Source organism: Equus quagga, unplaced genomic scaffold (genome assembly GCF_021613505.1).
Source record: "Equus quagga isolate Etosha38 unplaced genomic scaffold, UCLA_HA_Equagga_1.0 73442_RagTag, whole genome shotgun sequence".
Lineage (NCBI taxonomy): Eukaryota > Metazoa > Chordata > Mammalia > Perissodactyla > Equidae > Equus > Equus quagga.
In genome coordinates, this window is record NW_025802777.1 from 743,175 (window position 1) to 768,996 (window position 25,822).

At 53.8% G+C, this 25,822-nt stretch overlaps 1 protein-coding gene across 1 annotated transcript in view; it reads right to left on the reverse strand.

Annotated features, from left to right (window-relative positions):
- LOC124234271 (pyridoxal kinase-like) overlaps window positions 1-10,096 on the reverse strand; it is a 31,391-nt gene extending 21,295 nt beyond the window's left edge. Inside the window, exon 1 of the mRNA XM_046651520.1 lies at window positions 9,836-10,096. Within this exon, the coding sequence (XP_046507476.1) occupies window positions 9,836-9,922 (87 nt within the window). The 5' untranslated portion in view covers window positions 9,923-10,096. The remainder of the gene's footprint in view (window positions 1-9,835) is intronic.
- Window positions 10,097-25,822: the final 15,726 nt, after the last annotated feature.

The window sequence follows — 25,822 nt, forward strand, 5'->3', positions numbered from 1 at the left end:
TCTTGGCCTCCATGTGCCACCCTTACCCTGGGTCCCTGCCAGGCCCCACAGGCTTCTTCCACCTGCCTCTTCCAGGCTGGCCCCCGCCGACATTGTCGCAGGCGGACCCAGGACGATGGCCCTGCTGCGTGGTTCCCTCCCTGCCTCTCAGAGCGTCCACTGCATCGCTCCGCAGAGCCAGCCATCTCAGCTGCCGGAGGACCACCACCCAGCGCCGCACAAAGGCCTCAGGTGCAGGGCCCTGTGCTTGGGGATGAAGCCACGAGCCATCACCCACCAGGACGCGAGGCCCAAACACCCAGGAGCAAATCAATCCAGCGTGAGCCGTGTACCAGGGCCCGGCCAGGTCCTCCAGACCTGCGGGCACCAGGCAGCCACCCCCAAGAGCAAAGGGAGTGGCCTCGGGGCCATCAGCGCAGGAGGGACATCACTCAGGCCCTCCTTTCGCATCCCCCACCCTACATGAACGATGTCACCAGGGGAGGTTGGGGACTCATATATGGACCCATCCACCATTTGCCCTTTGGACACTCGAGTGCAAACAAGCTCTCAGCCGGCCCCGACTTTGAAGCCACATGAAACCACGTCATGACAGACAGGTGTTTAAATTGGGCTCCATGTGTGTTGACAGCTGAGCTGTCCTGCCGGCCCCCACCACCGGGACAAGGTCATCATCTTTCCTTTCGGAGGCTCTGGCTTTGCCCACAGCTGGGACGTGGGACTAAACTGGGAGTGCTGTCCCCCCACAAGGCCAGACCACGAAAACCACGTCATCCGCCAGGATCAGCGTGAACAGGACCAACCATGCCTGGAAATCCGGGACGCAGCTCACCGAGTCCCGGGACCTCTGCCTCCCCATCTCTGTCTGCTCCATGCCACCCAGGCCACCAGCAGGGCCTCTCAGAGCTACCCCCCACCTCCCAACACCCTTCCTGAGGGAAGCACACCCCTTGCTGGCCGCTCCATCCCGGCAGCTCCCTGGGGCACACACGGGGCCCACCCTGCCGCCTGCCTGCACCAGGCTGCCCGGAAGGGTCCTCCACCTTCTCCCCAACTCTCCCAGCTCCATCGCCCCCACTCCGCTTCCAAGGCCCCAGCCTCTCGGCCATGGCCTTCCAGGCCCCACTGCATCCGTGCTGCGGGTCAGTCGCCGCTGCCCTCTGTGACGGTCAGGGCTCCAGGAGGGCAGGACCTGTTCTTTGGGACACGTGGGGACAGAGCAGGGCTTACTGAGTATTCGCTGATTTGATACACACACCACACGTATTTCCCATGTCTGTGTCTGCCATCCTCGTCCCCTGCTCTAGGCCCCAGCCCCCCACAGGGGGTGCCCAGTCTCCCCTCCATTCCCTCCCGGCCAGCCGGGTCTCAGCTGGGGGCCCCTGGGACGTCCACTTCCACAGCTGAGGCCACCAAGGGCCACCACAGACCTCGGCCCCGCCCGGAGTGTGGGGATTGGGGTCACGGCTAGAGCTCAACTGATGATGACGGAGAACGGACTGGCCGGGGACTGAGGAGAAAGAGGCCAAGGGGCGCTGAGGGGCTCAGCGATCAACAGCCAGGACTTCCAGTTAACGTGGCCGCTGCCCTTGAGACCCTCGCCCTCCCCCAAACTCCAGGAAAAGGAGGACAAAGGACCTTTTTATAATTCTGGTCCACAGAGACAAGGCAGGGAGGGGGCAGACGGTGGGTGAGAGGTTTCAACAAACTCAGTTTGTGTGTATATGAGAGAGAGGCAGACAGACAGGGAGTCAGAACCAAGGGGAGAAGCTGGTCCCAGGGCCCACCCCTCCGCCATCTTGCCCTGGCCGTCCCTGCCTTCTCCTCTGTGTCAACTCCCCACCCTCTTTTCCCCTTCATCTGACACCACCAACCAACCTTCAAGCCTCCTCGTCAGGTTCAAAAACAGGCAAAGCTCTGGCGTGGGCAACGAGGAGAGCGGGGAGGCGGGGGCGCGACCGGGAGCTGGCTTCTGGGTGCTGCGCATTCTCTTCTTCACGTGGGTGGCGGGGACATGGAGCGCTCACTTTGTGAAATCGCTAAGCTATACATTTATGACTCGTATTTAACAAGTCTTCTTAAAAATTTTAGGCCGGTATTATCAGGACTTAAAATAATAAAACAAAAGTCAACAGTCTTTTTAACTAAGAAGTTAAGATGGGCACTTTGCAAATTGACTTGCCAGATTTCACGGCCTCCTATACACGGATATAGCCTGCAGTATTTCAAATGCTTTACAATTCTAATCAATTCTGAGGAAACAGATTGGAAGCAATGATGACACAAATCCCGAAAATCCTGCCAAAATATCCTGCTCCACTGCTTCTGGATGTGCAGATAATTAATCCTTTGGAGCTGGCAAATTGGAAGTCGCTATTTTCCGCTTCTAAAAGACAGAGAGAGCTAAGCCGCCAGGCTGGCATCTCCATTTCAAATACCAGCAGCGACATCAGCTTACTAGTCAGTGTCCCATGCTAGTGTGAGTGCACCTCTCAAACGGCAGGTGCGGGGCTGAGCGAGACTCAGAGAAAGACCACGCAGAGGGGCCGAGCTCCACCACGGAGCCCTCAGACCCCAGAGGAAGGAGAGTCCTGTGGTTTAAATCTAGTCTGCAGCTCAAACGCGCCCTGTGATGCTGGGGCTGCGACCCTGGAAATCACATCCCTGCTCAGCCAGTGGCTCCCAACGGCATTTGCAACAGGGAGGGAGAGAGACACTGGGAGAAGAGAAGGGTCCTGCCCCTTCCAGGTGGCTTTATCCCAGCGCTCTGCTCCTGCACAGTGATGGGCTTCCTCTAGCAGCAGCTAAATCCACTTCTTGGATTTCCCATCGCTGGCAGAATGCCTCGTCACCACCCTCCCCCCCGCCCACGGATCCCCTCCTCCCAGAGCTCCTAACGACCACAATCTCTTCTCTCTGATCCCGTGGTATCAGCTGCCGGCAGGTGCCTCCTCCACTAAATTTTCATGTTCCCTTTTTTTCCCTTTTCTGTTCTTCCAATATCTGCCTTAACAGCTGTCTCTATTAAATTCTCTGTGAAAATAATCACTCTGGTTTCTGTTTCTGGACTGGCCCTGCCTGACACACCTCATCTTCCCCCACCCACAGGGGACCCGGACACAGACTGATCCTCGGCCAGGGGTCAGCGCTGTGTCCTGGCCCCCCACACACCGTGAGCAGCCGGGTTCTCCCCAACGGTTGCCTGCCCGGTGTGCGGGCAGATCAAGTTCCTGTAACCTCGGCAGCCATCACGCGAATCACATCATGTGGCAACAGACCAGGGTGCCCCGTGGACCCTCCTGCCTGTCAAGACCACCCCATACGGGCCAATTTGTGGGAGAGCACTGCTGGTCTAAGTATTCTCACAGGTGAGAACCACACAGTTTTACAGTAAACCTTGGAGCTCAATGGCCTGTGGGCTCCTGCAAATTCTCAGAATTCTAAGAATGGCCCCGGTGGCCCTGGCTCACCCTTGCACAACCCCACGGGAGTGTGGGCGGAACCTCTAAATCTGACAGTCTCTCCCGTGATTCTGTCCTGTGGCAAACCAGAGATTAGCTAAGCCAGTCTGGTCCAACAACACGAACCCTTTAGACGCAGAGTTGTCTCCAGCTGATGGGCAGAAGAGGACATCGGAGCGATGCGAATGAGAGGAGGACCAATACACCGTCGCAGGCTTTGAGGATGCAGGCCACATGGTGAGCAATGCAATTTGCAAGTGAGTTTTACACACAGCCATTACTAAGAACTGAGTCATGAAACCACACATATAAATTACATCTTAAGCAAACATAAGAAATAGCCGAGCCCCACCACCCCCTAATTAGTCCGCTGTATTTCACCATTAGCCAGGCTCCTGAGCCTTCTGCATCCGTTGGATTGGCATGGCAGGATTCTACCCAATGGAGGCCATGAGGCATCTCTTCCAACCCCAGCCAGCACTTTACCGTCAGCCGGGTGGATGTACTCACACCACAGGAACTGGCCCTCCCCCACCCCGAGACAGTTTTTTAACATTCACCAGCACACGGCAAAAACATCCAGACAAGACTTGTTTTAAGAAAAAAGAGGAAGAACTGACTAATCTAGACCCAGGGAGGATGCGGGAAGGAGGCCTTGAGAGGCAGGGATGGACCCCCCTCCACCAACCCCTGCTGCCCCGGGCCAGCGGCTCCCCCTCCCAGCACCGCCCTGGCTGACCCTGGTGGTGCCTGCCCTCCGCCTCCAGCTTCCCCACCCCACCCCAGTCAGGGGCCCGGGGAAGCGTCTCCGTGCCCCATCTCTGCAAGGATAGCCTGCAGGCCTGGCTCAGGATCCTCACTCCCATTCCTGTGAGTCTGAATGGCCTCCCCGCCACCATTCTCCTTGCCCCTTCCCCCGACCCCTGGTGTATCCCGCTAAACCCCAACCTTCAAGGGCTTGCCACTGCCCATGGGAGGAAGCCCAGACCCCCATTCTGTGAGTCCCTCCCAAGCGCCTCTGAATGAAGGCTGGCAGTGGCCAAAGCCCCAGCTTTGGGCTCTACCACCAAACCCACTCCCACTTCAGAAAGGGCTGGGAGTCTCGGCTGAGAGGGCCCGCGACAGAGCAAGCTCCCGCTCCCCCGAGTACGTGCCGCCCCCCCTCCGGCTGCTGAGGAAGACCTGCCACACGAGACCACGCAAGCACAGCTGACGCCAAACAGCCAGGGCTCTCATAGCTGAGAGGGGCCACAGAGACTCCCAGCCAGCCAAAACCGGAGGCATTTCTGGAGAGGTCTTAGCATCGGATACGCTGCCTGTCACCCCTAATCAATGTCTGGCATGTGGCAAGGCCCCCCACCTGCTGTTGGAGGAGAAGTGTGGACAGGCGCACGGCACACAGGGAGAAGCCAGTCTCCCGCCAAGGGAGGAGTCCGCACACACGGCCTGAGTCCCAGGCTGGCGGGATGGCTCGGAACTGGCTCCAGCTTCCGAGCCCTGCCAACGCACGGGGGAAACACGGCAACCGTCAGCGCAGACTGCACCCGGGAGAGCACTGTCAAACGTCCCGGAGTCGTGCAGACACAAAGAGCAGTGATGGCCAGGACGCAAGGAGGCGATCAACCTCTCCAGTTCTACGCGCCACGGCAGCCAGAGGATGTCAACGCGGGCTCCCGTCCTCTGCCCCAGTGCAGACCTCGGGCTGCCCTCCTGGGCAAAATGTCCCTCCTCGAGGGTGGCTACATGTGCCAGGGGGCCTGAAGCCATGCTCCGGTCCCTCAGCCTTGGGTGGTGACGCATGCTCCCCGCGGCCAGACGGCCGCCTCACAGCTGCACCGCCAGCCCACTCTGCCGGCAGTGAGGTTAACTCGGCAGCCAGGCGATCTGCCCTCACTGGGGAGGCAGGGTGCTCAGAACAGCAGGAGTGGGGAAGCTCTGGAATATTCCAAGGCAGGGCCCCACCTGCCCAGACCACCCTTGGGAGAGTGGTTAGTGCCAGGCAGGGACAAGGGTCACAGTCATTAAGATCCTCGTGGTGGCTTGTTTTGCAAGACGTTAGCCACTTTCATAGGAAATTGGAATTAGAAAAGAGGGAACACGTGTCATGTGACTGCTGTCATCTAGATCAGCCTGGGGGGTCCATGTCCCTTCTACCAGTTACCGGTCAGCCTACAATTCTGCTCAATCCTCCTCCAGCGTCCTCTCATCTCTCACAGGAACTTCTGCTGGAAACAGCCCTCAGCCCCGCAGAGACAGCTGTCCCCAACATGTCACACGGCCTGTCTGCCCTTGACTGGCAGCCCCCTCTCCATGCAGGGGGCGGTGAGGAGGGGATGGGGTCACGGGTCTGCCCTCACCCTCCCTGCGCTCTGCAAACACCGGATCATTCTGCCCCATGCTCTATCTCCTCTGTTGCTGGTCACAATAACACGTTCCCCTCAGCCACTAAAAGGTACTTTAGACTCGAGCCCGGAAAGAAATCCAGAAACAAGGTCAAGGTTCTGCTCTTTCCTCTGCTGTACAGCATTCTTCTCTTCCCGGGGAAGGCGGCTGCCCCGGGCTGCCGGCCTGACACCGTGAGCAAGCGGTGTGCTTTGGGGACCTGGCCAAAAGCAGTTTGGGAACCACGGCCCTGAAGCCCAGAGCCGCAGGCGTCCAGCCGGCACAAATCAGTGTCACGCTCACCGCGAAGCAGCTGTGCTGGCACCGTGGGCAGAGCTCCGTCCAGGCAGCACCCTGGGAGCCCGCACTCCTGACTGCCAAGGGGACTGCTCTCACTCTGCCGAGGAGGCTGAAAAAGGCTCAGAAGGCAGGGCCAGGCCTCTGAGCCAGAACTCCCAGATGAGGGGCCGCGGGGTCAGTCCCCACAGGTGGCCTCTCTGGCACCCCTCACATGCATTTTCCAGTCTCTGAGTAGCAGGAGGGCAGATCTGGGGGGCCCAGACAGAGCCAACCTCCTCCCGCCATTTCTAAGTTCTCTTCCCACACTCAGCTGTGTGAACAGGCGTACCTTTGGAGTCTCGAGCTATAGGGTGACCATCAAAACTCAGAATATAATCCCCTAAGCACAGCTCTGGGTGTCCAGGCATGGAAACCCGGCTGCAATTGGCAAGTGCGGGACTCCAAGGCCATTTCCAGGCTCTGCCCACCCCAGCCCATGCCGCACTTGGTGAGGTTGCTGCAAGCCGGTCAGCAGGCCACCCCCACCCATCTCCCAGCTCCTCCCCACTGCAGTGGGGCTTAGACGTCGGGGTGGGGGAGCAAAATGCCCACGTGGGACCCTGTGGAGCATCCTGCAGCGCTAACAGACTGATCCCACAAGAGCCGAGCAGCCTGGGCCAAAGGCAGCAGGTGCAGACTGACAAGGAACCCAGACTTGGGCCAAGGAAGCGCTCAGGGGTTAAGGGCAGAAAGTGTCCTCTGGACTAAGAAGCGTCTGGAAACTGCTCTTGTGATGGGCTGAACTGGGTCCCCTCCAAATTCCTCTGTTGAAGCCCCAATCCCTGGAGCCTTGGAATGTGGCAGTATTTGGAGAAACGGTCTTTAAAGAGGGGATTAAGGTAAAAGGTAAAATGAGGTCACTAGGGTGGGCTGTAACCCAATCTGACTGGTCATCTAATAAGAGGAAGAGATCAGGACACAGACACACACAGAGGGACAGGGACGCCGTCTACAAGGAGAGAGGCCTCGGGAGGAACCAGCCCTGCTGACCCCTGGATTGTGGACTTCCAGCCTCCAGACTGCGAGACAATGACCTTCTATTGTTGAGCTGCCTGCTTCGTGGCGCTTTGTCAGGGCCACCCGAGGACACCAGCAGAGGCCTGTTTGAGGCCCGGCTGCGGGGGAGCATGGTCTCAGCACCACCAGCCCTGCACCTCCCCCTCTCTTCTGCTCTCCCCATCCCTCAAGACCACATCTTATTACTGTAATTAAGAGGAGGGGGAGGTCATTAGGGCAAAGGACGCAGGGAAGGAAGCCAAGACCCAACCCACACCCACTCCTGACAGCGGTCCCGGCCTCTACGAGGCGCCCCAGGCACATGTGGGTGCCACCCAGCGCTCTTTCCTGCCTGGTCCTTCTGCATGCTGGGAGGTGAGCAAGGCACCCCCGGCCCACCTCATGCAGCAGCCGGCACCTCCAAGAGACTGCTCACTCCCCATCTCCCCCAGTCCTAAAACAGCCTGTGAGGCAGGTCTCACATCCATTCCACAGAGGAGGCGACTGAGCACCACAGGGCTCCAGGCAGCAGGTGGCCTCTTCAAGGTCACGACCCCAGTGAAGAGGCCCTGCCTTCCATGACACCCGCCCGCCATGTTCCTCCTGGGCCTCACAAACGTCGAGGGGAGCAAAATGCAGGGCGATTAAATCAGAGACAGAGGGGTCACTCCTGCCCCAGGGATGACAGGAGGGAGGAGATGACACACTTCTCCACCCCCCCAGCCTATGGCCGTCAAGCCCACAGGGAAGGATGCTGGGCACTGGGGAGACCCCAGGTAAGAATAACAGCTTGGTCCTTAAGAGGCACTTACTTCCCCAGGTGGCAATCTGGAGGAGTCCCCTCCCCCGGAGTAGGTGTGGAAGTTAAGAGCGTGTGCCTGGAAATTCAGGAACAAGGGACACCACTGCAGGACCCGGGAAGAGCTGAGCAAGGGACAGTTTGCCCCGTGGAAAAGGAAAAGGGCACGGCAACAGGTGGATGGGGAGGAGGACAGGGCAGAGGGCATGGAGAAGCCAGCAGGGGCCCGTGCGCCTCTGCTGGGGGCGAGTCCCACGGCACCCTGGCGAATGCCGTGCTGGGATGCTCCTGTCGCTGGGCAGGGAGCTGAAGCTGTTCTCAGAGCCCAGCCTGGTCCCATCCTCCCAGGCTGCCCTCCACCTTCCCCCGCAAGCACAGGTCCCCCCAGTGGCCCTGCCTGCACAACCCACCTAACTGCCAAGTCTCCCCCTCCCCGAGGGGCTAGGGGCGGGCAGTCCATCCAGAGCAGCGGCCAAGAGCGGGGGCTGGGGGACAATCCCAGGCTAGCACCCTGACCACTCTGGGGAGTCAGCTCCCCACTGGCTGGAGTGAGAGGGGCAAGGACAGGACTGTGCACTAAGCACCCCACACTTCTCAATGGTGCTCGCCGATGAGTGGCGGCCGCCCTGCTTTGGACTGAACCCTGCTACCTCTCCACCTGCAAGTCTTTGCTCCACTATTTCCCCCTTGGCGCTGGGCATCGCAGCCTCAGGTCAACCCTCAAACTCTACTGGGAGGCAGTTCCAACCCGTCCTACAGTCCTTCCAGCCAGCCTGCACTCCGCAGGTGGCAGTGACCCATGGCCTTTTATGTCCTGCAGGGCCCAGCAAAGGACTAAGCATGCACAGCAGGGGACATGGGACCTGCCGAGACCTGTTCCTAGCCCGGGGTCAGGCCCCGAAACACCAGCCAAAGGTGAACGGTACAGGAGAGTCATCACCTTGTGCAGACAGGCCAACAAGGCAAGGAAGTGCTGGTCACCCCAGCGTTGCCTCTGGCCCAGCACGACACCCCGCCACACCCAGGCCTCCTCCTGTGCCTTCAAGGGCCACGCAGCCATAACCCTGGGGCTGCAACAGGAAGGACTGGGCGCCGGTCAGTGAGCCACAATGAGATGGGGTGAGCGCCCAACCAGGACAGACACACGAGGCAGAGGCGGAGCGAGGGGAGCTTGTGGGGATGGCCAGTAAGGAAAGCCTAACACATTTAGAAGGTGGCTTCTAAAGTCAAACCCTGCATGGGACTGAACTGGTTTCTGGGATTTTCTTCTTCAGAGCTAACATCTGCAGGCAGGCCTCGTCTGCCCCATCCCCGTCCCGGGGGACCACCTCCCGGAAGGTCAGCCGCTCGCCCGGGGGCTTCACTATCCATGAGCTTACTCCTCCCTCCCACAGGGGGCAGGGACAGAATCCGGGGCGCCCGGCAGGTGAGCACTGCAGGCACCTGCCTATCCTCTCTCCTCCTCCGCTCCGGGGACCCCCGCTCGCGTGACGCCCCGGCCGCTGCGAAGCATTTTCTCGCCTCCAGGGAGCCCCCGCCCGCAGCTGGCCGGGCCGGAGGGAAGGGGCGGAGGCTGGCGAGTGCGCGGGGGCTCCAGCCTAACTAATCTCTCCCGCCCCCCATTCCCTCCCACCCTCAGGGGCCCACCGAGTGTGCCCCCCGCCCCCGCAAAGCACTCGCCTCCGGAGCCCGCATCGGGCACCCCGCACTCCAGACTAGGACCTGCGGCTGCCTCGGTGGCCCGGCCAAGGTCACTCGGCCCGGCTGCGGCTACCCCGCAGCGGGCCCGCACTGCCGGGCGCGGGGACACCAGCCGAGTTACGTAAGGCCGGCCGGGCCGGGCCGGGGTGGAGCGTACCTGCAGCGGGAACGTGGCCGCCCGGTTGCCCACGTAGCCGCGGACGACGTGGCTCTGGATGGAGAGCACCCGGCACTCCTCCTCCATGCCGGGCCTGCCGCGGCGGCGCGGGGCCGGGCGGGCGTCAGCGTCTCCGCCGCTGGCGGGGGCTCCGGCTCCGCTCGCGCTGCCCTCCGCTGCGCTCCGCTCCGCTCCGGCCGCCCCGCTCGGCCCCGCTCGGCGCAGGCGCTCGGCTCGGACGCCAGGCCGCCTCCCTCTGACCTCAGCGCTGCTGGGAACCCGCGGGTCCCGCGCTGCGCTGGGGGCGGGCCGGGGGCGGGCCATCGCGCAGGCCCGCCCACCCCGCTCCTCCCCGGGGACGGAGAAAATCGAAACCGCGCTCCCCTGGGCCGCGGCGACCACGTCACTCTGCGCTCCCGGCACGTGGGTGGGGGTAGCCACCCTCCAAAAGCCGGGTTTGCACTTTTAATTTTTCCCACTAAGGGCACTGTTGCGTCGTTCATTCATTCATTGAGTCATTGATCCATTCATTCATTCTACAGAGGTCCGCGCGCCCTGGCCCTGCGCCTCCTTTCTGACGTCCGGGCCCCATATTCCCGGGCGCAGGCGGACCGTGACCCCGTCCGACCGGGACAGTCATGGAGGAAACGCGCGGGAGAAGGCGCAGAACTTGGAGACTGCGGAGGCGCAGCGCGGGGAAATGACCGGGACCGCCTCCCCACCGGCCGCGCCGCCCGCAGTGCCAGGTCTCCCCTCCAGGGGCGTCAGGGCCGCCGAACGCCCTACAGGGCCCGGATCCCGCCATCCGATCCAAACTCACCCCTCCGGCCACTGCGCGGACAGGCGCAGGGACGCGGGAGCCCCGGGCCCGCCCCGCAGGACCAAGGACCCAGGCTCGCTCTGCCCGCCCTGGCGCGCCCACCGAGGGGACGCGGAGCTGACGATCGCGGGCCACGAGGGGACTTGCCCTACCCCGCAGATGTCTGGGGGGCGGACATCTCCCGGGCACCATGAAACCTTTGGAGACCCCAGCCCCCCAACCCCAGCCACGTGGCCAGCCCTCCCTTCTCAGGTGCCCCGGGCTGGGCCACGTGGCCCGTGACCACCCCACCACCTGGCCTGGGGCCTGCGAGGAGGAACCCAATGCCCCGAAGTCACAACCCCCAGCCCCACACCCCGCCTTTCCCTCCCACCCCACACCCCCAACCTCTGAGGCGCCCCCTGCGGCTTCCCCTTGCTACCCCCCGGGTCTCAGACCTCCAGACATGGTGATTTGGGTCTCTTCTGGTGACCCAAGGCAGCGTGTTTAACCTCCTCTAAGCCTGGTGAGAAGGTCGAGGCAGTGACCCAGCAGGTGACAGGATAAGGAGGAGGGAAGGCAGGTCCTCAGCCATCCAGATTTTAAAGAGGAGGAATGTCCTAATGAATAATAATTAGTTGTTAGGTAATCACAGCTAACATTTATTGAGTGCTTACTATGTGCTGAGCTCCTTTCCTGCATTAACACACTTAATCTTCACCAGCATTCTATACGGCCCGGTTTCATCCCATTTTTACAGATGAGGAAACTGAGCAAGAGAAACCAGAAGTTGCAGGCTGAGTGGCACACGCTGCTGGGTGAGAGGCGGGAATCCGCAGGGCCGGCAGCTCTGGCCACTGCCCTCACTGCCCTTTTCTCCTTCCTGCTCTGTGAGGTCACCCGCCCGTGGCTCTAGGATGGCCTGCTGAATCCTTCCCTGTCAGCAGCTGACCTCACCCCTCCCCACCTGATCTGTCACCTCCTGTCCCTCCCTCTCCCTGGGCAAACCGCCCCCACTCTCCATCCCACCCCTCACAGCTTCAGCCTGGGGATTCCCAGGCACCAAGAGGGAAAGGGGCTCGGGGACCCTGCTCCTCGACAGAGGGCCCGGGGAATGATGTTTTGGTGAATTCACTTTTCCTTCGGCTTTTGAAAGGTCAAGGTTCCCCATTCCCAGAACCCATGGTTCCCGAACTGGTCACCTGAGAGTCACCTGGGTCTCTAGTCACCCTGGTCAGCTAGCCAAGGCCCAGCCCTGTCCGCCTGCTGGAGGCTGGCCCCCAGGGTGCTCTGTCAGCTCTCCAGGGGCTTCTGGGACCACTCAAGCTTGAGAGGCACTGTTTAGGCAGCTGAGTTAATTTGATGTTTTTGTGAACACTGTCAGTTGCCACTAGTTACCAGACCACGGACAAACCTCTTTCCTTAATGACTCAGGCAGTGAAGACCTTCCAGAAACTGCCAGTCTATGGAAAAGACACTCCCAGGCCTAGCCAGCCAGGTCATGGGTGGGCAGCTTCACCTCTGTGTCCAGGTGGGGGGCAGAGCCCCTCAGGAACCATCCCACCCACTTGCATGTCCCCGCAGGCCTGTGGACAGCCTTTCTTGGGAGAGGGCACTGTTCCTAATGTGCGGTGCATGCCCTGAGGGGGTGCCCTCAGCTGGTTAGGATGAGGTGGCCAACTGAGGGATCCCTGGGGGAGATTATGACTGCACAGGCAAGTGGGTGGGGTCTGGTGGTGGGCGGGGGCCATTCGAGAAAGTCATTCACCAAGAAAGAAGAGAGGTAACTAAGAGAATTCTCTGTGCTCTGAGCTCATCTTCCATGACAGCACGTGAGTGACCGCTCTCTGAGTTGCTGGAGGTGGTGTGGTGTGTCCACAAGGACACTGGGCCTTGGAAAATGACCATGATTTTGGTGACCTTGTGTCAGCGCTCAGTAATTTTTTTGAAAAAGCTTTCCATTTGGACACAGTGATGTATTGTGTGTAATTGTGTGAGTATTGTGTGTAAATACCTTTTCTTCTACACCCTGGCGGCATTTGAAATGCCCTCACCGGGAGACCACACCCAGAGAGAGTTAGGACAACAGCTGCCGAGCTCCAGAGGCTCCTGCGTGAGGGGTGTTAGGAGTAATTTTTCTCTAATGAAATGAGGGGTATGCAGGATCTGTGGTTGGTCAGAAGTCTGGACAGGCATCTGCGCCCCACCAACCTGGGGAGCCCAGCAGCCTAACACCCTCAGAGCAGCACCCTGGGTCCGGAACCTCACTTAGGCCTGTGTCCCCCCACTTCAGGGGGGTGCCTCGACCTGACCTGAGAAAAGGCTGGCTGATCCTACTCTCAGAGCAGTGTCACCTTCGACTCAGGGTGAACCTTGTGTATAAGCTGCCTCTTATAGGTTGAATTGTTCCCCAAAATCCATATGTTGGACTCTTAAGCCCCAGTAGCTCAGAATGTGACCTTATTTGGAGATAGGGCCTTTGCAGATGTAATCAATCAAAAGTGAGGTCTTTAGGATGGGCCCTCATGCAAACTGGTGTCCTCATCCCCAGGGGAAGACGCTGTGAGGAGATCCAGGGGGAAGACTGCCATCTACAAGCCCAGGTCAGAGGCCCTCAGAAGGAACCAGCCCTGCCCACACCTTGCTTTGGGGCTTCTGCCTCCAGAACTGAGAATAAGTTTTTGTGGGTTAAGCCGCCCCATCTGTGGCACTCTGTCCCACCTGACTAATACACCGCCTGTCCAAATGCCTAAAACGACGGCATGCCGGGCCATTTTGGGGTCTGCTGGCTGACATGCTGCACACGTGTCAGAGTCCTGGCTTCACCCTCTTGCACCACCTGGTAGGTATCAAGCTTGCCCCTAATCATCCGAGGGACTGGCATTGACCCCAAAGAACCTGACAACCGTGACAGGACAAACTGGCTGGGCTCAGCTCACGACATCGTGTGTCCCAGATTTTCTGAGCCCCTCCCAGTTTCAAATGTTCTGTCCCACTAGCAGACCGTGAATACTGATTTTAGGGTCAGAAAAAGCAATCGCTGTCCCAGGTTTCTCCTGGCCAGAGTGCTGTCTCTGACCTTGGCAACAAAGGACACGGGGCTCAGTGGCCTAAACACGGTTGTGGACTGAATGCTTGCCTCCCCCAAATCCACATGTTGAAGTCCTACCCTTCTAACTGGTGGTATTTGGGGGGGGGGGGGGCCTTTGGGAGGTGGTTAAGGTTAAATGAGGTCATGAGGGGGAGCCCTGATCTGCCAGGATGGGTGTCTGTAGCACAAGAAACATCAGCGAGCTCACTCTTTCTGTGTGCAAACACTGAGGAAAGGCCCCGTGAGCACAGAGCCAGAAGCCAGCCGTCTACCAGCCCGGAAGAGGGCTCTCACGGAAGTGAAGCCGTGGCGCCTTGATCTTGGACTTCCAGCTTCCGGAACTGTGAGAAAATAAATGTTTGTTATTTAAACCGCCCAGTCTGTGGGATTTTGTCACGGTAGCCAGAGAGGACTAAGGCAGTCACTAAAAACATCCTTTTGCCTTACGGACCGTGCATTTCTTTGATGCCCTGCCACTATTTTCAGACCACACCTCCTCATAGACTAGAACACATTCCAGAAGGCCGCTCCCTGTTGTGCTGGGTGGGTTTCGTTTTATTTGGCTGAGAGGTGGTAGCCGAGCGTTTAAAAACATAGGTTTTGTTATTATCCAGGTGTAGTGAGGTCAACAGATCAGGGACAACTGCCATTGAAAAGATAGCATGTCACGCACAGCTCCCAAGAGATGCGGGCTTGCCATGCCACGCAGGGCCGGGTGGGGAAGAACCAGGCGGGTCAGGAAGCAGAGGGGGTGAGGGGAAAGCATGGGCAAGAGCCTTTATTGTGGTTCCCATGAGAAAGGCAAGGCTACGCAGGTAAGCAGGATGAATACTGACTAGTCTGAATAATCTTGGCAGGCTCCAGGGCAGGGTCCGTCTCTGGTTGCCTGGTCCCTGGCCCTGTGGTGATTACGGCTGAGGGGTAGTGCCCCCCACAGTGTAAGAGCTGATAAAAGAACGATTTGGAATGGGGGCTCCGGATTGTTAGTTTACTCGTGAAAGTCACGTTTGTTCTCTCTAAGAAGTGGCAAACCTTGGGAAGGGTCCAGTTGCCAGAGTATCAAGAATACAGAAAATAGGAAAATGCATTTAATACACTGGGTGAGCTCTGGACCCTGGAGCCACACTGCCCAGGTCGGATTCCAGATCCTCCGATGGCCCTGTCAGCTTGTGACAAGTTCCGTCAACTCTTGGACTCAGTTTCCCCATTTCCTCAAATGGAGAAGTGATAATAATATCTACGCCGAAGTGATGTTGAGGGGGTCCAGCAGACCGCCCCACCTGGAGATGGGGAACCGGGCCTGGCACGAGCGAGTGCTCAGTAAAGCTTCCTTTTCATTATTTATCCTGGATTCTGCTGGGCCCGGTGGAACAGAAGCTGATGGAAAATTCCACTTTCTCCCATAACTGATGGATGCCAAGCCACCATTTTTATGGGGTGAAGAATCTAGCTTGAAATCCTTCCATTCTTCAGAAGTGGCTCCATCCTTTTGGGGATAGGGTTTTGGATGTTTCTCAGTTCCAGAATGTCTTTATTTAGAGGCAACAACTGAACCCAAAGCCTGGATTACAGGTTTGTTTGTATGTTTATGAGTGGATTATCTTTTTTGCTTTCCTCTTGGGAATAGCCAAGATGTCTTGAACCTTTAAAGCTGTTTGGGCCAGTGTCTTCAGGAACACTGGAGAGCTCTCTGGATTCTTTCCTGACCTGTCTGGGTGTAGTAGTTTGATTTGAATCCTCCAGCACTCTTGTCTGGTTAAAGCTCACCTTGCAGTCTCGGGTCAGCGAGCTGGCCCCTGTGACAACGTCCCCAGCTCTCCCTGCTCTGCAGGCTCCGCCTGAAACAGCTCCAAGCCATCTGAAGAGTTTTCTCCCTAGAGGTCGTAGAAATGTGCAATCAGTTTCCACTTAAGCGCACGGGGTGGGGGGGGGGGGGGGGGGCGCTGTCTCTGCTCACAGATCCCATCGAAGAAATAACCTTGAGCGCCACCCTCTGATCCTACGCAGCCTTTACTGGCCGTGTCTCCTCTTTCTGTGTGGTCTTCTTTCTACGCACATCTGTCTGCTTTTACATGATACGTGGTAAGTGCTCAAAAACATACCCATGTTAGATTGTTTTTGAAAATTCGGATTGTAATATATTGCGTATGGACATAATATTATATTTTTATACTTTCCATCTGTCCTCCAATATTTCTCAGCGGTCTTTCATGGCTGCATCGTTCCCAGCATGTGAAGGTATAAGAATTTCTTTAGCTAATCCTCTAGTATTTGGACAGTTTGTCTACAGTTTTTCACCATTATAAATAATTCATTGGACTTACTTGTAAGCAAATCTTTGTGTGCATTGCTGCTTACTTGCTTAGTACAAATTCCTCGAGGTAAAAGAGTAAAAGATCAGTGAAAAGAGTAGCGTATAGCTCTAGATTCTTCACATATGTCGCCCAATACGTTACGCTCCAGGGAAGTGTCTAACCCACGCTCCTGTCAGCAGCCGGTGGTAATTTCACCACAGCCTCATCAGGACTAGGTATCTGTATTTTTACAGAATCCCTGGAAATTGGCAATAAAAAACACAGGAGACACTTTTAGATATGAACTTGTGTAACCTGTCCCTAGCGTTTTATAGACGTTATGCAAATATAAAGGGTTAATCTAATTATAGCAGTTGGATTTTTAGAGGTCTTCTGTTTGCTTCTGAGATCACGCCAAACAGGCCAGTCCTCCTCAGCCAAGGGCTGACCTGGACCTGATCACGCAGCGTCTGTGGCGATAAGAGCCGCGGGCTCACACCCCCTCGGCACCTGTGGTCCTTACTAAGGACTGCGCATGCCCAAGGTGCGCCGTCAGCTCACCAGCGCCGCATCTGGAAAACAGGGGTAATAACAGCGTCCTTCACCCAGTTCTTGCGGGAATCTCATGAGATGGTTCCCATAAAGCACACAACAAGTGCGAGCATGATAAAACCAGCTTTTCCAACCAGACTGCAACTCCGTTAGGGCCAGGACCAGTCCTACACCCCAACATCTATACTGTGCTACCTGGTGGCAGTCAGTTAATAAATGTTGGACGGAGGGATGGATAGAGGGAAGACATGGATGGGTAGAGGGAGGAAGGTATGGATGAATAGATGGATGGATGGACCAGTGGATGGACAGATGGGTGGGTGTATGGGTGGACAAATTAATCAACTGGTTTAAAAAAGGCAATTTCTCAAAAAATTAAACATAGAATTACTGTATGATCCAGCAATTCCACTCCTGGGTATACACCCAAAAGAACTGAAACCAGGGACTCAAACAGATATTTGTACACCCACGTTCCATAACAGCATTATTCACAATAGCCAAATGGTGGAAACAACCTAAATATCCATCAAGGCATGAATGGGTAAGAAAAATGTGGTGTATACATACAACGGAATATTATTCAGCCTTGAAAGGAAGTAAATCCTGGCATCCTACAACGTAGAGGAAACTTGAGGACATTGTGCTAAGTGAAATAAGCCAGTCACAAAAGGACAAATACTGTATGATTCCACTTATGTGAGGTACTTAGACTAGTCAAAATCATAGAGACAGAAAGTGGACTGGAGGCTGCTGGGGGCAGGGGGAGGGGATGGGGAGTAGGTGTTTAATGGGAACAGAGTTTCAGTTTTACAAGATGAAAAGGGTTCTGGTGATAGTTGCACAACATTATGAATGTATTTAATACCGCTGAACTGTACCTAGAAATGGCTAAAACGGTAAATTTACATTTTGTGTACTTTACTGCAATAAAAAAAAGGCAAGCAAGCTTGATGCAACATCAAATGTAATGAAAGCAAATCCCTTCCACTCCAGGAGCTTACATTTCAGATTTAAGCAAAATAAACACAAGTGACTGGCTGAGGGTGGTAAAACATAACATTCAGTTAGAACAAAACACAGAACTCGAGGTGTGGCTGGTGTTCTGGTTCATTCCAGCTGCTGGTGGAGCGCTGTGCTGGCAGAATCAGAGGAGCCTGTGGGCTGGGAGTATACTGGGGGCGGAAAGGCAGACCCTTCCTGCCTGGGGAGGGGCCTGGGCACCTCACCCAAACCAGAGTGTCTGAGCACACTGTCCCTGGAGGTCCCCAGCGGTGGGGGTGGGCTGGTGCTCAGACCCGTGCAAAGTCGTGTCTGCTCCTCTTGGGCAGCCAGTGCCCAGAGGGGCCTCCTTAGCTGTGAAATCCCACCGGGGAAAAGCTGGTGCCTGCCCCTTCTGCTTCCCTGGGATGTGGATGGAGGAGGTGGGAGGGACCCAGGATGCTGTCACTGGCGCTGTGCCCATCAAAGCCCATACCCAGAGCCTGCTTTCCCCTCATTTCATCCTGGTCCTCCTCCCAGTGATTCCCTCCTTTCTCGAACGCTCCAGTCTGCCCCTCTACCTGCCCTTTTGCTTTCTTCTTCCAACATGTGCTGCCTTCTCCTGCTGTCTGGCCCTGTGGGACACTGGACACAGGGAACTTGTGGGATGGGAGGAAAGGATGGCATCCTGGGCAGGGCATCCTCACTGGTGGGCGCCCTCCTTGACAGTAGATGTGATTAAACGCAAATGAGAAGCACTGAGAGGCCCCTCTGTGGCTGACACATCCGTGACCAGGACTCCCAGGCCCTTTTGGACTCTGCTGGGCCAGCCAGGAGCTCGGTGGCAGCAGGGGGAGGAAGCGTGGGTGTCTCCTCACCTTTGTGAGGATCAGGCCCAGATGGCACTCAGCCCACGAGGACCTGGGCTTCAGAGCCTGCTGAGGACAGGCAGGAGGCAGAGCCAGCCACCAAAGGTCACCTACTGTAGGATTCCATTAATGTGAAATGTCCAAAATAGGCAAATCCATAGAGACAGAAAGCAGATGAGTGGTGGCCAGTGGCTGGGGTTTGGGGAGAGAACGGGAGTGACGGCTGATACCGACATGATTTGTCGGGGGAGGCTGTGCCGAAAATGTTCTAAAATTAGATTATTGTTACGGATACACAATTCTGTGAATATACTAAAAACTATTGAAATGTATGTTTTAAATGTGAACTAAATGGTATGTGAATTGTATTTCAACAAAGCTGTTTTTAAAATTATAAAAAATTGCAGAGTAAAAAAAATAAAGAAAAGAGAAAACCAAATTCTTTAAGGAAAAATCCAGACTTAAAAAGAGATGCACAGGGGAGGTGATTTTTTTTTTAAGATTAGCACCTGAGCTAACAACTGTTGCCAATCTTCTTTTTTTTTCTCTTCTTCTCCCCCAAACCCCCTAGGACTTAGTTGCATATTCTAGCTGCAGGTCCCTCTGGCTGTGCTATGTGGGACGCCGCCTCAGCATGGCCTGATGAGCAGTGCCATGTCGGCGCCCGGGATCCCGACCAGCGAAACCCCGGGCTGCCAACGGAGTGTACTAACTTAACCACTGGGCCACAGGGCCGGCCCTGATTCTTTTAAAACTACATATTCTTTCTCTCTTTTTTTTCCTACAAAATAACACAAGTTGAGATTTCTGGTTTCGGCTCTGATATGCATAGACCTTGGGAGTTGTCACTCTCATCCTCACAACAAGAAAAAAGATGAACAAACTGAAAATCAGGGACTTTTCTTAGATCTGTCAGATCAGAGAATTGAGGTCATGTGACAGACCGCCACCCCCTAATCTGGAGATGTGGGAATATGGAGTCACCACCGAGATCTGCTTACCTCGGGCGGAAGCTTCCAGAACCAGTAACCATAAGAACGGTTACACCGTTCCCCTATCCTTATAATTGAGGAATTGCTGGAGGCAGAATGTGGACTAACTGGAGAGTTAAAAACTTTTGGTGGGGGGCGAGGGGCGCACTTGGTGGTTTTACCTCCGGGAGCCCTGCCAGGATCTAGCTGTAGAAACCAGAGAAAACCCTCCCGCGCTTGGGGCAGGAGGAAGGGAAAAGCAACCGTTTTGAAATACACCCTGAGCAGCCTCCCCAGCGAGCCCCCTGGAGGGGACTTTAGCAGAGCCTGTGTGACCCGTGGGAGTACAGCCCCTCTGCCTTCCCGTCTCAGGAGAGGGGAGAAAAAAAGACTAAGAACCGCTTCTAAGGGGCACAGCCCAGGGAACGTCTTCAACATTTCTTGCAAGGCAGGTCTACTGGCCGCAAAGGCCTTGTTTGTCAGAGAAAGTCTGTATTTCTCCTTCACTTTTTTTTTTGAGGTCATAATAGTTTATAACATTGTGAAATTTCAGTTGTACATTATTATTTATCAGACACCATATAAACGTGCCCGTTTACACCTTGTGCCCACATCCACCCCGCTTCCCCCTGGTAACCACTAAACTGTTCTCTTTGTCCGTAAGTTTGTTTATCTTCCACACATGAGTGAAATCATACGGTGTTTGTCTTTCTCTGTCTGGCCTATTTTGCTTAACATAATACCCTCGAGGTCCATCCATGCTGTCGTGAAATGGCACGATTTTGTCTTTTTTATGGCTGAGTAGTATTCCATTGTATATATACACCACATCTTCTTTGTCTATTCATCAGTTGATGGGCACTTGGGCTGCTTCCACATCTTGGCTATTGTGAATAGTGCTGCAGTGAACATAGGGGTGCGTATGTTAATTTTGATTGTTGATTTCAAGTTGTTTGGATAGATATCCAGCGGCTGGATAGCTGGGTCATATGGTACTTCTATTTTTAGTTTTTTGAGGAATCTCCCTACTGTTTTCCATAGTGGCTGCACCAGTTTGCATTCCCACCAGCAGTGTATGAGGGTTCCTTTTTCTCTACATCCTCTCCCACATTTGTTATTTTTTGTCTTGGTGACCATAGCCATTTTAACAGGCGTAAGGTGGTATCTAAGTGTAGTTTTGATTTATATTTCCCTGAGGATTAGTGATGTTGAACATCTTTTCATGTGTTTATTGGCCATCTGTATATCTTCTTTGGAAAAATGTCTGTTCATATCCTCTGCCCATTTTTTGATCGGGTTGTTTGTTTTTTTGTAGTTCAGTTGTGTGAGTTCTTCACATATTTTGGAGATTAACCCCTTGTCAGATATGTGATTTGCAAATATTTTCTCTCAGTTAGTTGGTTGTCTTTTGGTTTTGATCCTGGTTTCCTTTGCCTTCCAGAAGCTCTTTAGTATGATGAAGTCCCACCTGTTTATTTTTTCTTTTGTTTCTCTCATCTGAGGAGACGTGATATTCAAAAAGATCCTTTCGAAACTGACGTCAAACAGTGTATTGGCTATATCTTCTTCTAGAAGTCTTATGGTTTCAGGTCTTACCTTCAAGTCTTTGGTCCATTTTGAGTCTACTTTTGTGTATGGAGAAAGATAATGGTCTACTTTCATTCTTTTGCATGTGGTTGTCCAGTTTTCCCAACACCATTTATTGAAGAGACTTTCCTTTCTCCATTGTGTGTTCTTTGCTCCTTTGTCAGAAGATTAGCTGTCCAACTCCTTCACTTTTTTTTTTAAAGATTAGCACCTGAGCTAACAACTGTTGCCAATCTTTTTTTTTCCTGCTTTTTCTTCCCAAATTCCCCCAGTAGATAGTTGTATGTATTTTAGTTGTGGGTTCTCCTAGTTGTGGCATGTGGGACGCTGCCCTGGCATGGCCTGACGAGCGGTGTCATGTCCTTGCCTAGGATCTGAACCAGTGGAACCCTGGGCCACCAAAGCAGAGCATGCGAACTTAACCACTCGGCCACAGGGCCAGCCCCCAACTCCTTGACTTTTTTTTTTTTTAAAGATTTTATTTTTTCCTTTTTCTCCCCAAAGCCCCCCAATACATAGTTGTATATTCTTCGTTGTGGGTCCTTCTAGTTGTAGCATGTGGGACGCTGCCTCAGCGTGGTTTGATGAGCAGTGCCATGTCGGTGCCCAGGATTCGAACCAACGAAACACTGGGCCGCCTACAGCGGAGTGCACAGACTTAACCACTCGGCCACGGGGCCAGCCCCCCAACTCCTTCACTTTTGAAGGAAAATTTCACTGGATACAGAATTCTAGTTGGCTGTGCTTTTTCTTTTAACACATTCAGCATTTCACTCCACTCCCTTCCTGCTCGCATGGTTTCTGAGGACATCAGATGTAATTCTTACCCTTGTTCCTAGAGAGGAGGTGGGTTTATCCCCTCTCTTCTTTCGAGATTTTCTCTTTGTCTTTGAGTTTCTGCAGTTTGAATATGATATGCCTGTGTGTACATTGTTTTGTATTTCTCATGCTTGGTGTTTTCTCAGCTCCCTGGATCTGTAGTTTGGTGTCTGTCATTAATTTTGGAGAATTCTCAGCTCTTAATTTTGTTGTTGTTGTTGTTTTTTTTGAGGAAGATTAGCCCTGAGCTGACATCCGCGGCCAATCCTCCTCTTTTTGCTGAGGAAGACTGGCCCTGAGTTAACATGCATGCCCATCTTCCTCTACTTTATATGTGGGATGCGTACCACAACATGGCTTGCCAAGCGGTACCATGTCCGCACCCAGGATCTGAACCCCAAACCCTGGGCCGCCAAAGCAGAACACGCACACTTAACCGCTGTGCTACCGGGCCAGCCCCTCAGCTCTTATTACTTCAAATAGTCTTCTGTTCCTTCTCCTTCTGGTCTTCCCATCACGTGTGTGCCATACCTTTTGTATTTGTCCCATAGTTCCTCTGTTCAATTTTTTTTCACTCTTTTTTCTCTTTGCATTTCAGTTGGGAGTTTTCTATTGACATATCTTCAAGCTCATTGAGTCTTTCCTAGTCATACAGATGTCCCCAGGTCAACCTCTGTGTGGCCCTGCCTGGCAGCCTTGTCTCATTTGGACCTCTAAGTAAGGAAGGGTTCTGTCTTTATCTATCTGAATGTCACTGTGTTGTGTCCCACAGTCAAAGAAAATCTTTAAATCTTATAAAACACTGATAAAGAACAGTGTCCAAAATACACATAGATTTTTAAAACTCAATGATAAGAAAACAAACAGCCCAATTAAAAAATGGGCAAAAGATCTGAACAGATGACTCACCAAGGAAGATATACAGATAACAAATCAGCATGTGAAAAGTTCTCAACATTAAATGTCAGCAGAAAAATGCGAATGAAAACAACAATGAGATACCACTACACACCTATTAGAATGGCCACCATCCCAAACACTGACAACACCAAATGCTGGCGAGGACGCAGAGCAAGAGGAACTCTCATTCACTGCTGGTGGGAATGCAGAACGATACAGCCACTTCAGAAGACAACTTGGCGTTTCTTACAAAACTAAACATGCTCTTACCATAGGATCCAGTAATCACTTTCCTTGGTATTCCCCCAACGAGTTGAAAACTTACGTCCACGCAAAAACCTGCCTATGGATGTTTATAGCAGCTTTATTGATACTTGCCAAAAATGGCAGCAACCACGATGTCCTTCAATAGATGAGCAGATAAACAAACGGGTCCAGCCACACGATGGAATATTATTCAGCAATTAAATAAATGAGCCATCAAAACACGAAAAGACATGGAGGAAACTTAAATGCATATTGCTAAGTGAAAAAAGCCAATCTGAAAAGGCTACGCACTGTGCGATTCTAACTATCCAACATTCCAGAAAGGGTAAAACTACAGAGATAGTTGAAAAAAAATCAGTGGTTCCCAGGGTAAGAGGGGAGGGTGGCATGAACAGGTGGGGCACAGAGGATGTTCAGGGCTATGAAACTCCTCTATAAGAGACTGTGATGGTGGATACACATCATTACACATTTGTCAAAATCCGTAGGATGTACAACATCCAGAGCAAATCCTCATGTAAACTATGGACTTTAGTTAATAATAATGAAATGATGCTGGTTTGTTAATTGTAACAAATGTACTACACTCTTGAGATGTCAGTAACAGGGGAAACTGTGTATGGCGGAGGCATTTATGGGAACTCTCTGTACCATCTGCTCAACTTGAAATTGCTCTGAAAAAAATAAGATCTATGGATTAAAAAAAAAAACATGTTTATCAATAAAATCATGGTAAATCTATGACCCGTTGCTAACCTTTCGATGTAAATCTAGAGTTTTTATTTTCATTTAAGAGCAAAGGAATCCTATTGCTCATGCTATTTGAGATCCTGCCATTTCCGTTAACATATGATGGTGTGCATCTTTCCATGTCAATAAAAATTACTCTCCATCGACATTTTTCATGACTGCATTTTACTCCAACCTTTGGATATTTATGTTTTTTCTTAGGCAAATCCTGGTCTCGGTTAATGGATATTTGGGTTGTTACTACTTTTTCACTGCAGAGAGTCTCATTTAACCTGCATGAATCCAACTACAAGTGCTCCACCAAAAAGAAAAAACCAGGAACGAAACTAGTCAGTGGGTGTGGCTGAGGGTCCCTGTGGGAAGCGGGCTGACTGGCTCCTCCACTCAGCTTGTCTCACTTTCTGTGCTTGTCACAGCAGGAGCGCTGTCAAGCTGAGCCAGTCTTTAAGGTTTAAAGACATATTTTTTGAACAATCTGGCCTCTAAACCCACGTCAGACATTTCCTCTGTGCTCGACCAGAGTGACAGGGCTGTGTTCCAACATTAGAGGAAATGCTGTGGCTGCACTCCACCGAGGGCCTTCGAGGAGCTCCCGGGGGCAACTGTGGTTCCTCCTATGTCTCACCTACCCAGGTGAGCAGCTCTGGGAGCACATACTCGCACACAGTCTTTACACGCACTCATAATTAGCTCCTAATGTCAAATTTCTTGCAGTGCAATTTTTGGGTTAAATGGCACGCACTTAGACGTCTGAGAATTCGGGTGCAGATTGCCAAACCGCACTTGTATAAATTTGTGCCAAGGAAACACCCACCAGCTGTGTATGAGAACCATGTAGAAAAAGACAGCATCTGAAACCAAAGATTCAATGAAGGACTTGACAGGAGCTGGGACACAGACACGATGAATGAACTGGAAGACAGACTACAAGCAAATCTCAAACCAAAGCACACTCAGAAAATAGAATTTTTAAAAATCAGAGAAAGAGCTTAAAGGACACATGGCACACAGTCAGAAGGCCTGGCCTAGGTGTAGTTAGAGTCCGAGATGGAGAGGAGAGAGAGGACGGACTGAAACAGTATTTGAAGAGACAGTAGCTGGGAATCTCCCAAAGACATCCATGCAGCCAGTGAAGCAATGCCCTGACCCCCAGGCGGGACAAACACAGAGAAAGCTATCCCCAGGTACATCCTAGAAAAAACGCTGAAACCCCCTCTGCCGCACGCCATCCCAACACAAGGGTCTGCAGTGACTTCCTGGACACAGTGGTGCTCGGCTGGGTGACCCCAGCCCAGGGTGCTTTGGGTCTGTGCCCCCTTTGGATTGGCCAAGGGTTAGGACATGCTAGAGGCTTGTGTTTGGGGTGAGACAGGCTTCCCGCCCAGCAAAGTACAGGATGGCCCCACACAAAACCAACTCTCCCGGCATGCTTTCAAGTGGGCGAAACCCTGTTAACAGTGATCCTCCCCTAGAACCTACGTGTATTGTATATCGAAACACTGCTATGGACTGAATTGTGCCCCCCCAAATCCATGTGTTGAAGCCCTAAGCCCCAGTGTGCCGTGTTTGGACCAAGGAAGTATATAAGGTTAAATGAGGTCATAAGGGTGGGGCCCTGGTCCAGTGGGATTAGCGTCCTTATAAGAGGAGACAGCAGAGCGGCTCTCTCTCCCTCCACCCCCGGAGGACACAGTGAGAAGGTGGTCCCCCATACACCAGAAGAGAGCCCTCAGCAAGAACCCAGCTGTGCTGGCACCCGGATTTCGGACTTCCAGCATCCAGAACTGTGAGAGATAAGCGTCTGTGGTTGAAGTCGCCCCGTCTGTAGTATTTTGTTACAGTGGCCCAAGCTGACTAATACAAGGACAAATGGTTGCACCGTTTTAACACAATTTTCCAGGAGTGCAAATGCGGTGCAAATTGACAGAAGATGACAGTTTGTTTTGTTCTGACCTTTACCCACGGCTGTTCATCATCTCTTAAGGTCACGTTTCCAGCGTAGCGCCCTGGGGTCTGAGCGTCTGTTCTGCGTCTGCCTCGCTGGCTTTTGCAACTGCTCATTGCAGCGACTCGGCATGTCGGCCCAGGCACAGCCCCTCGGCCGGGC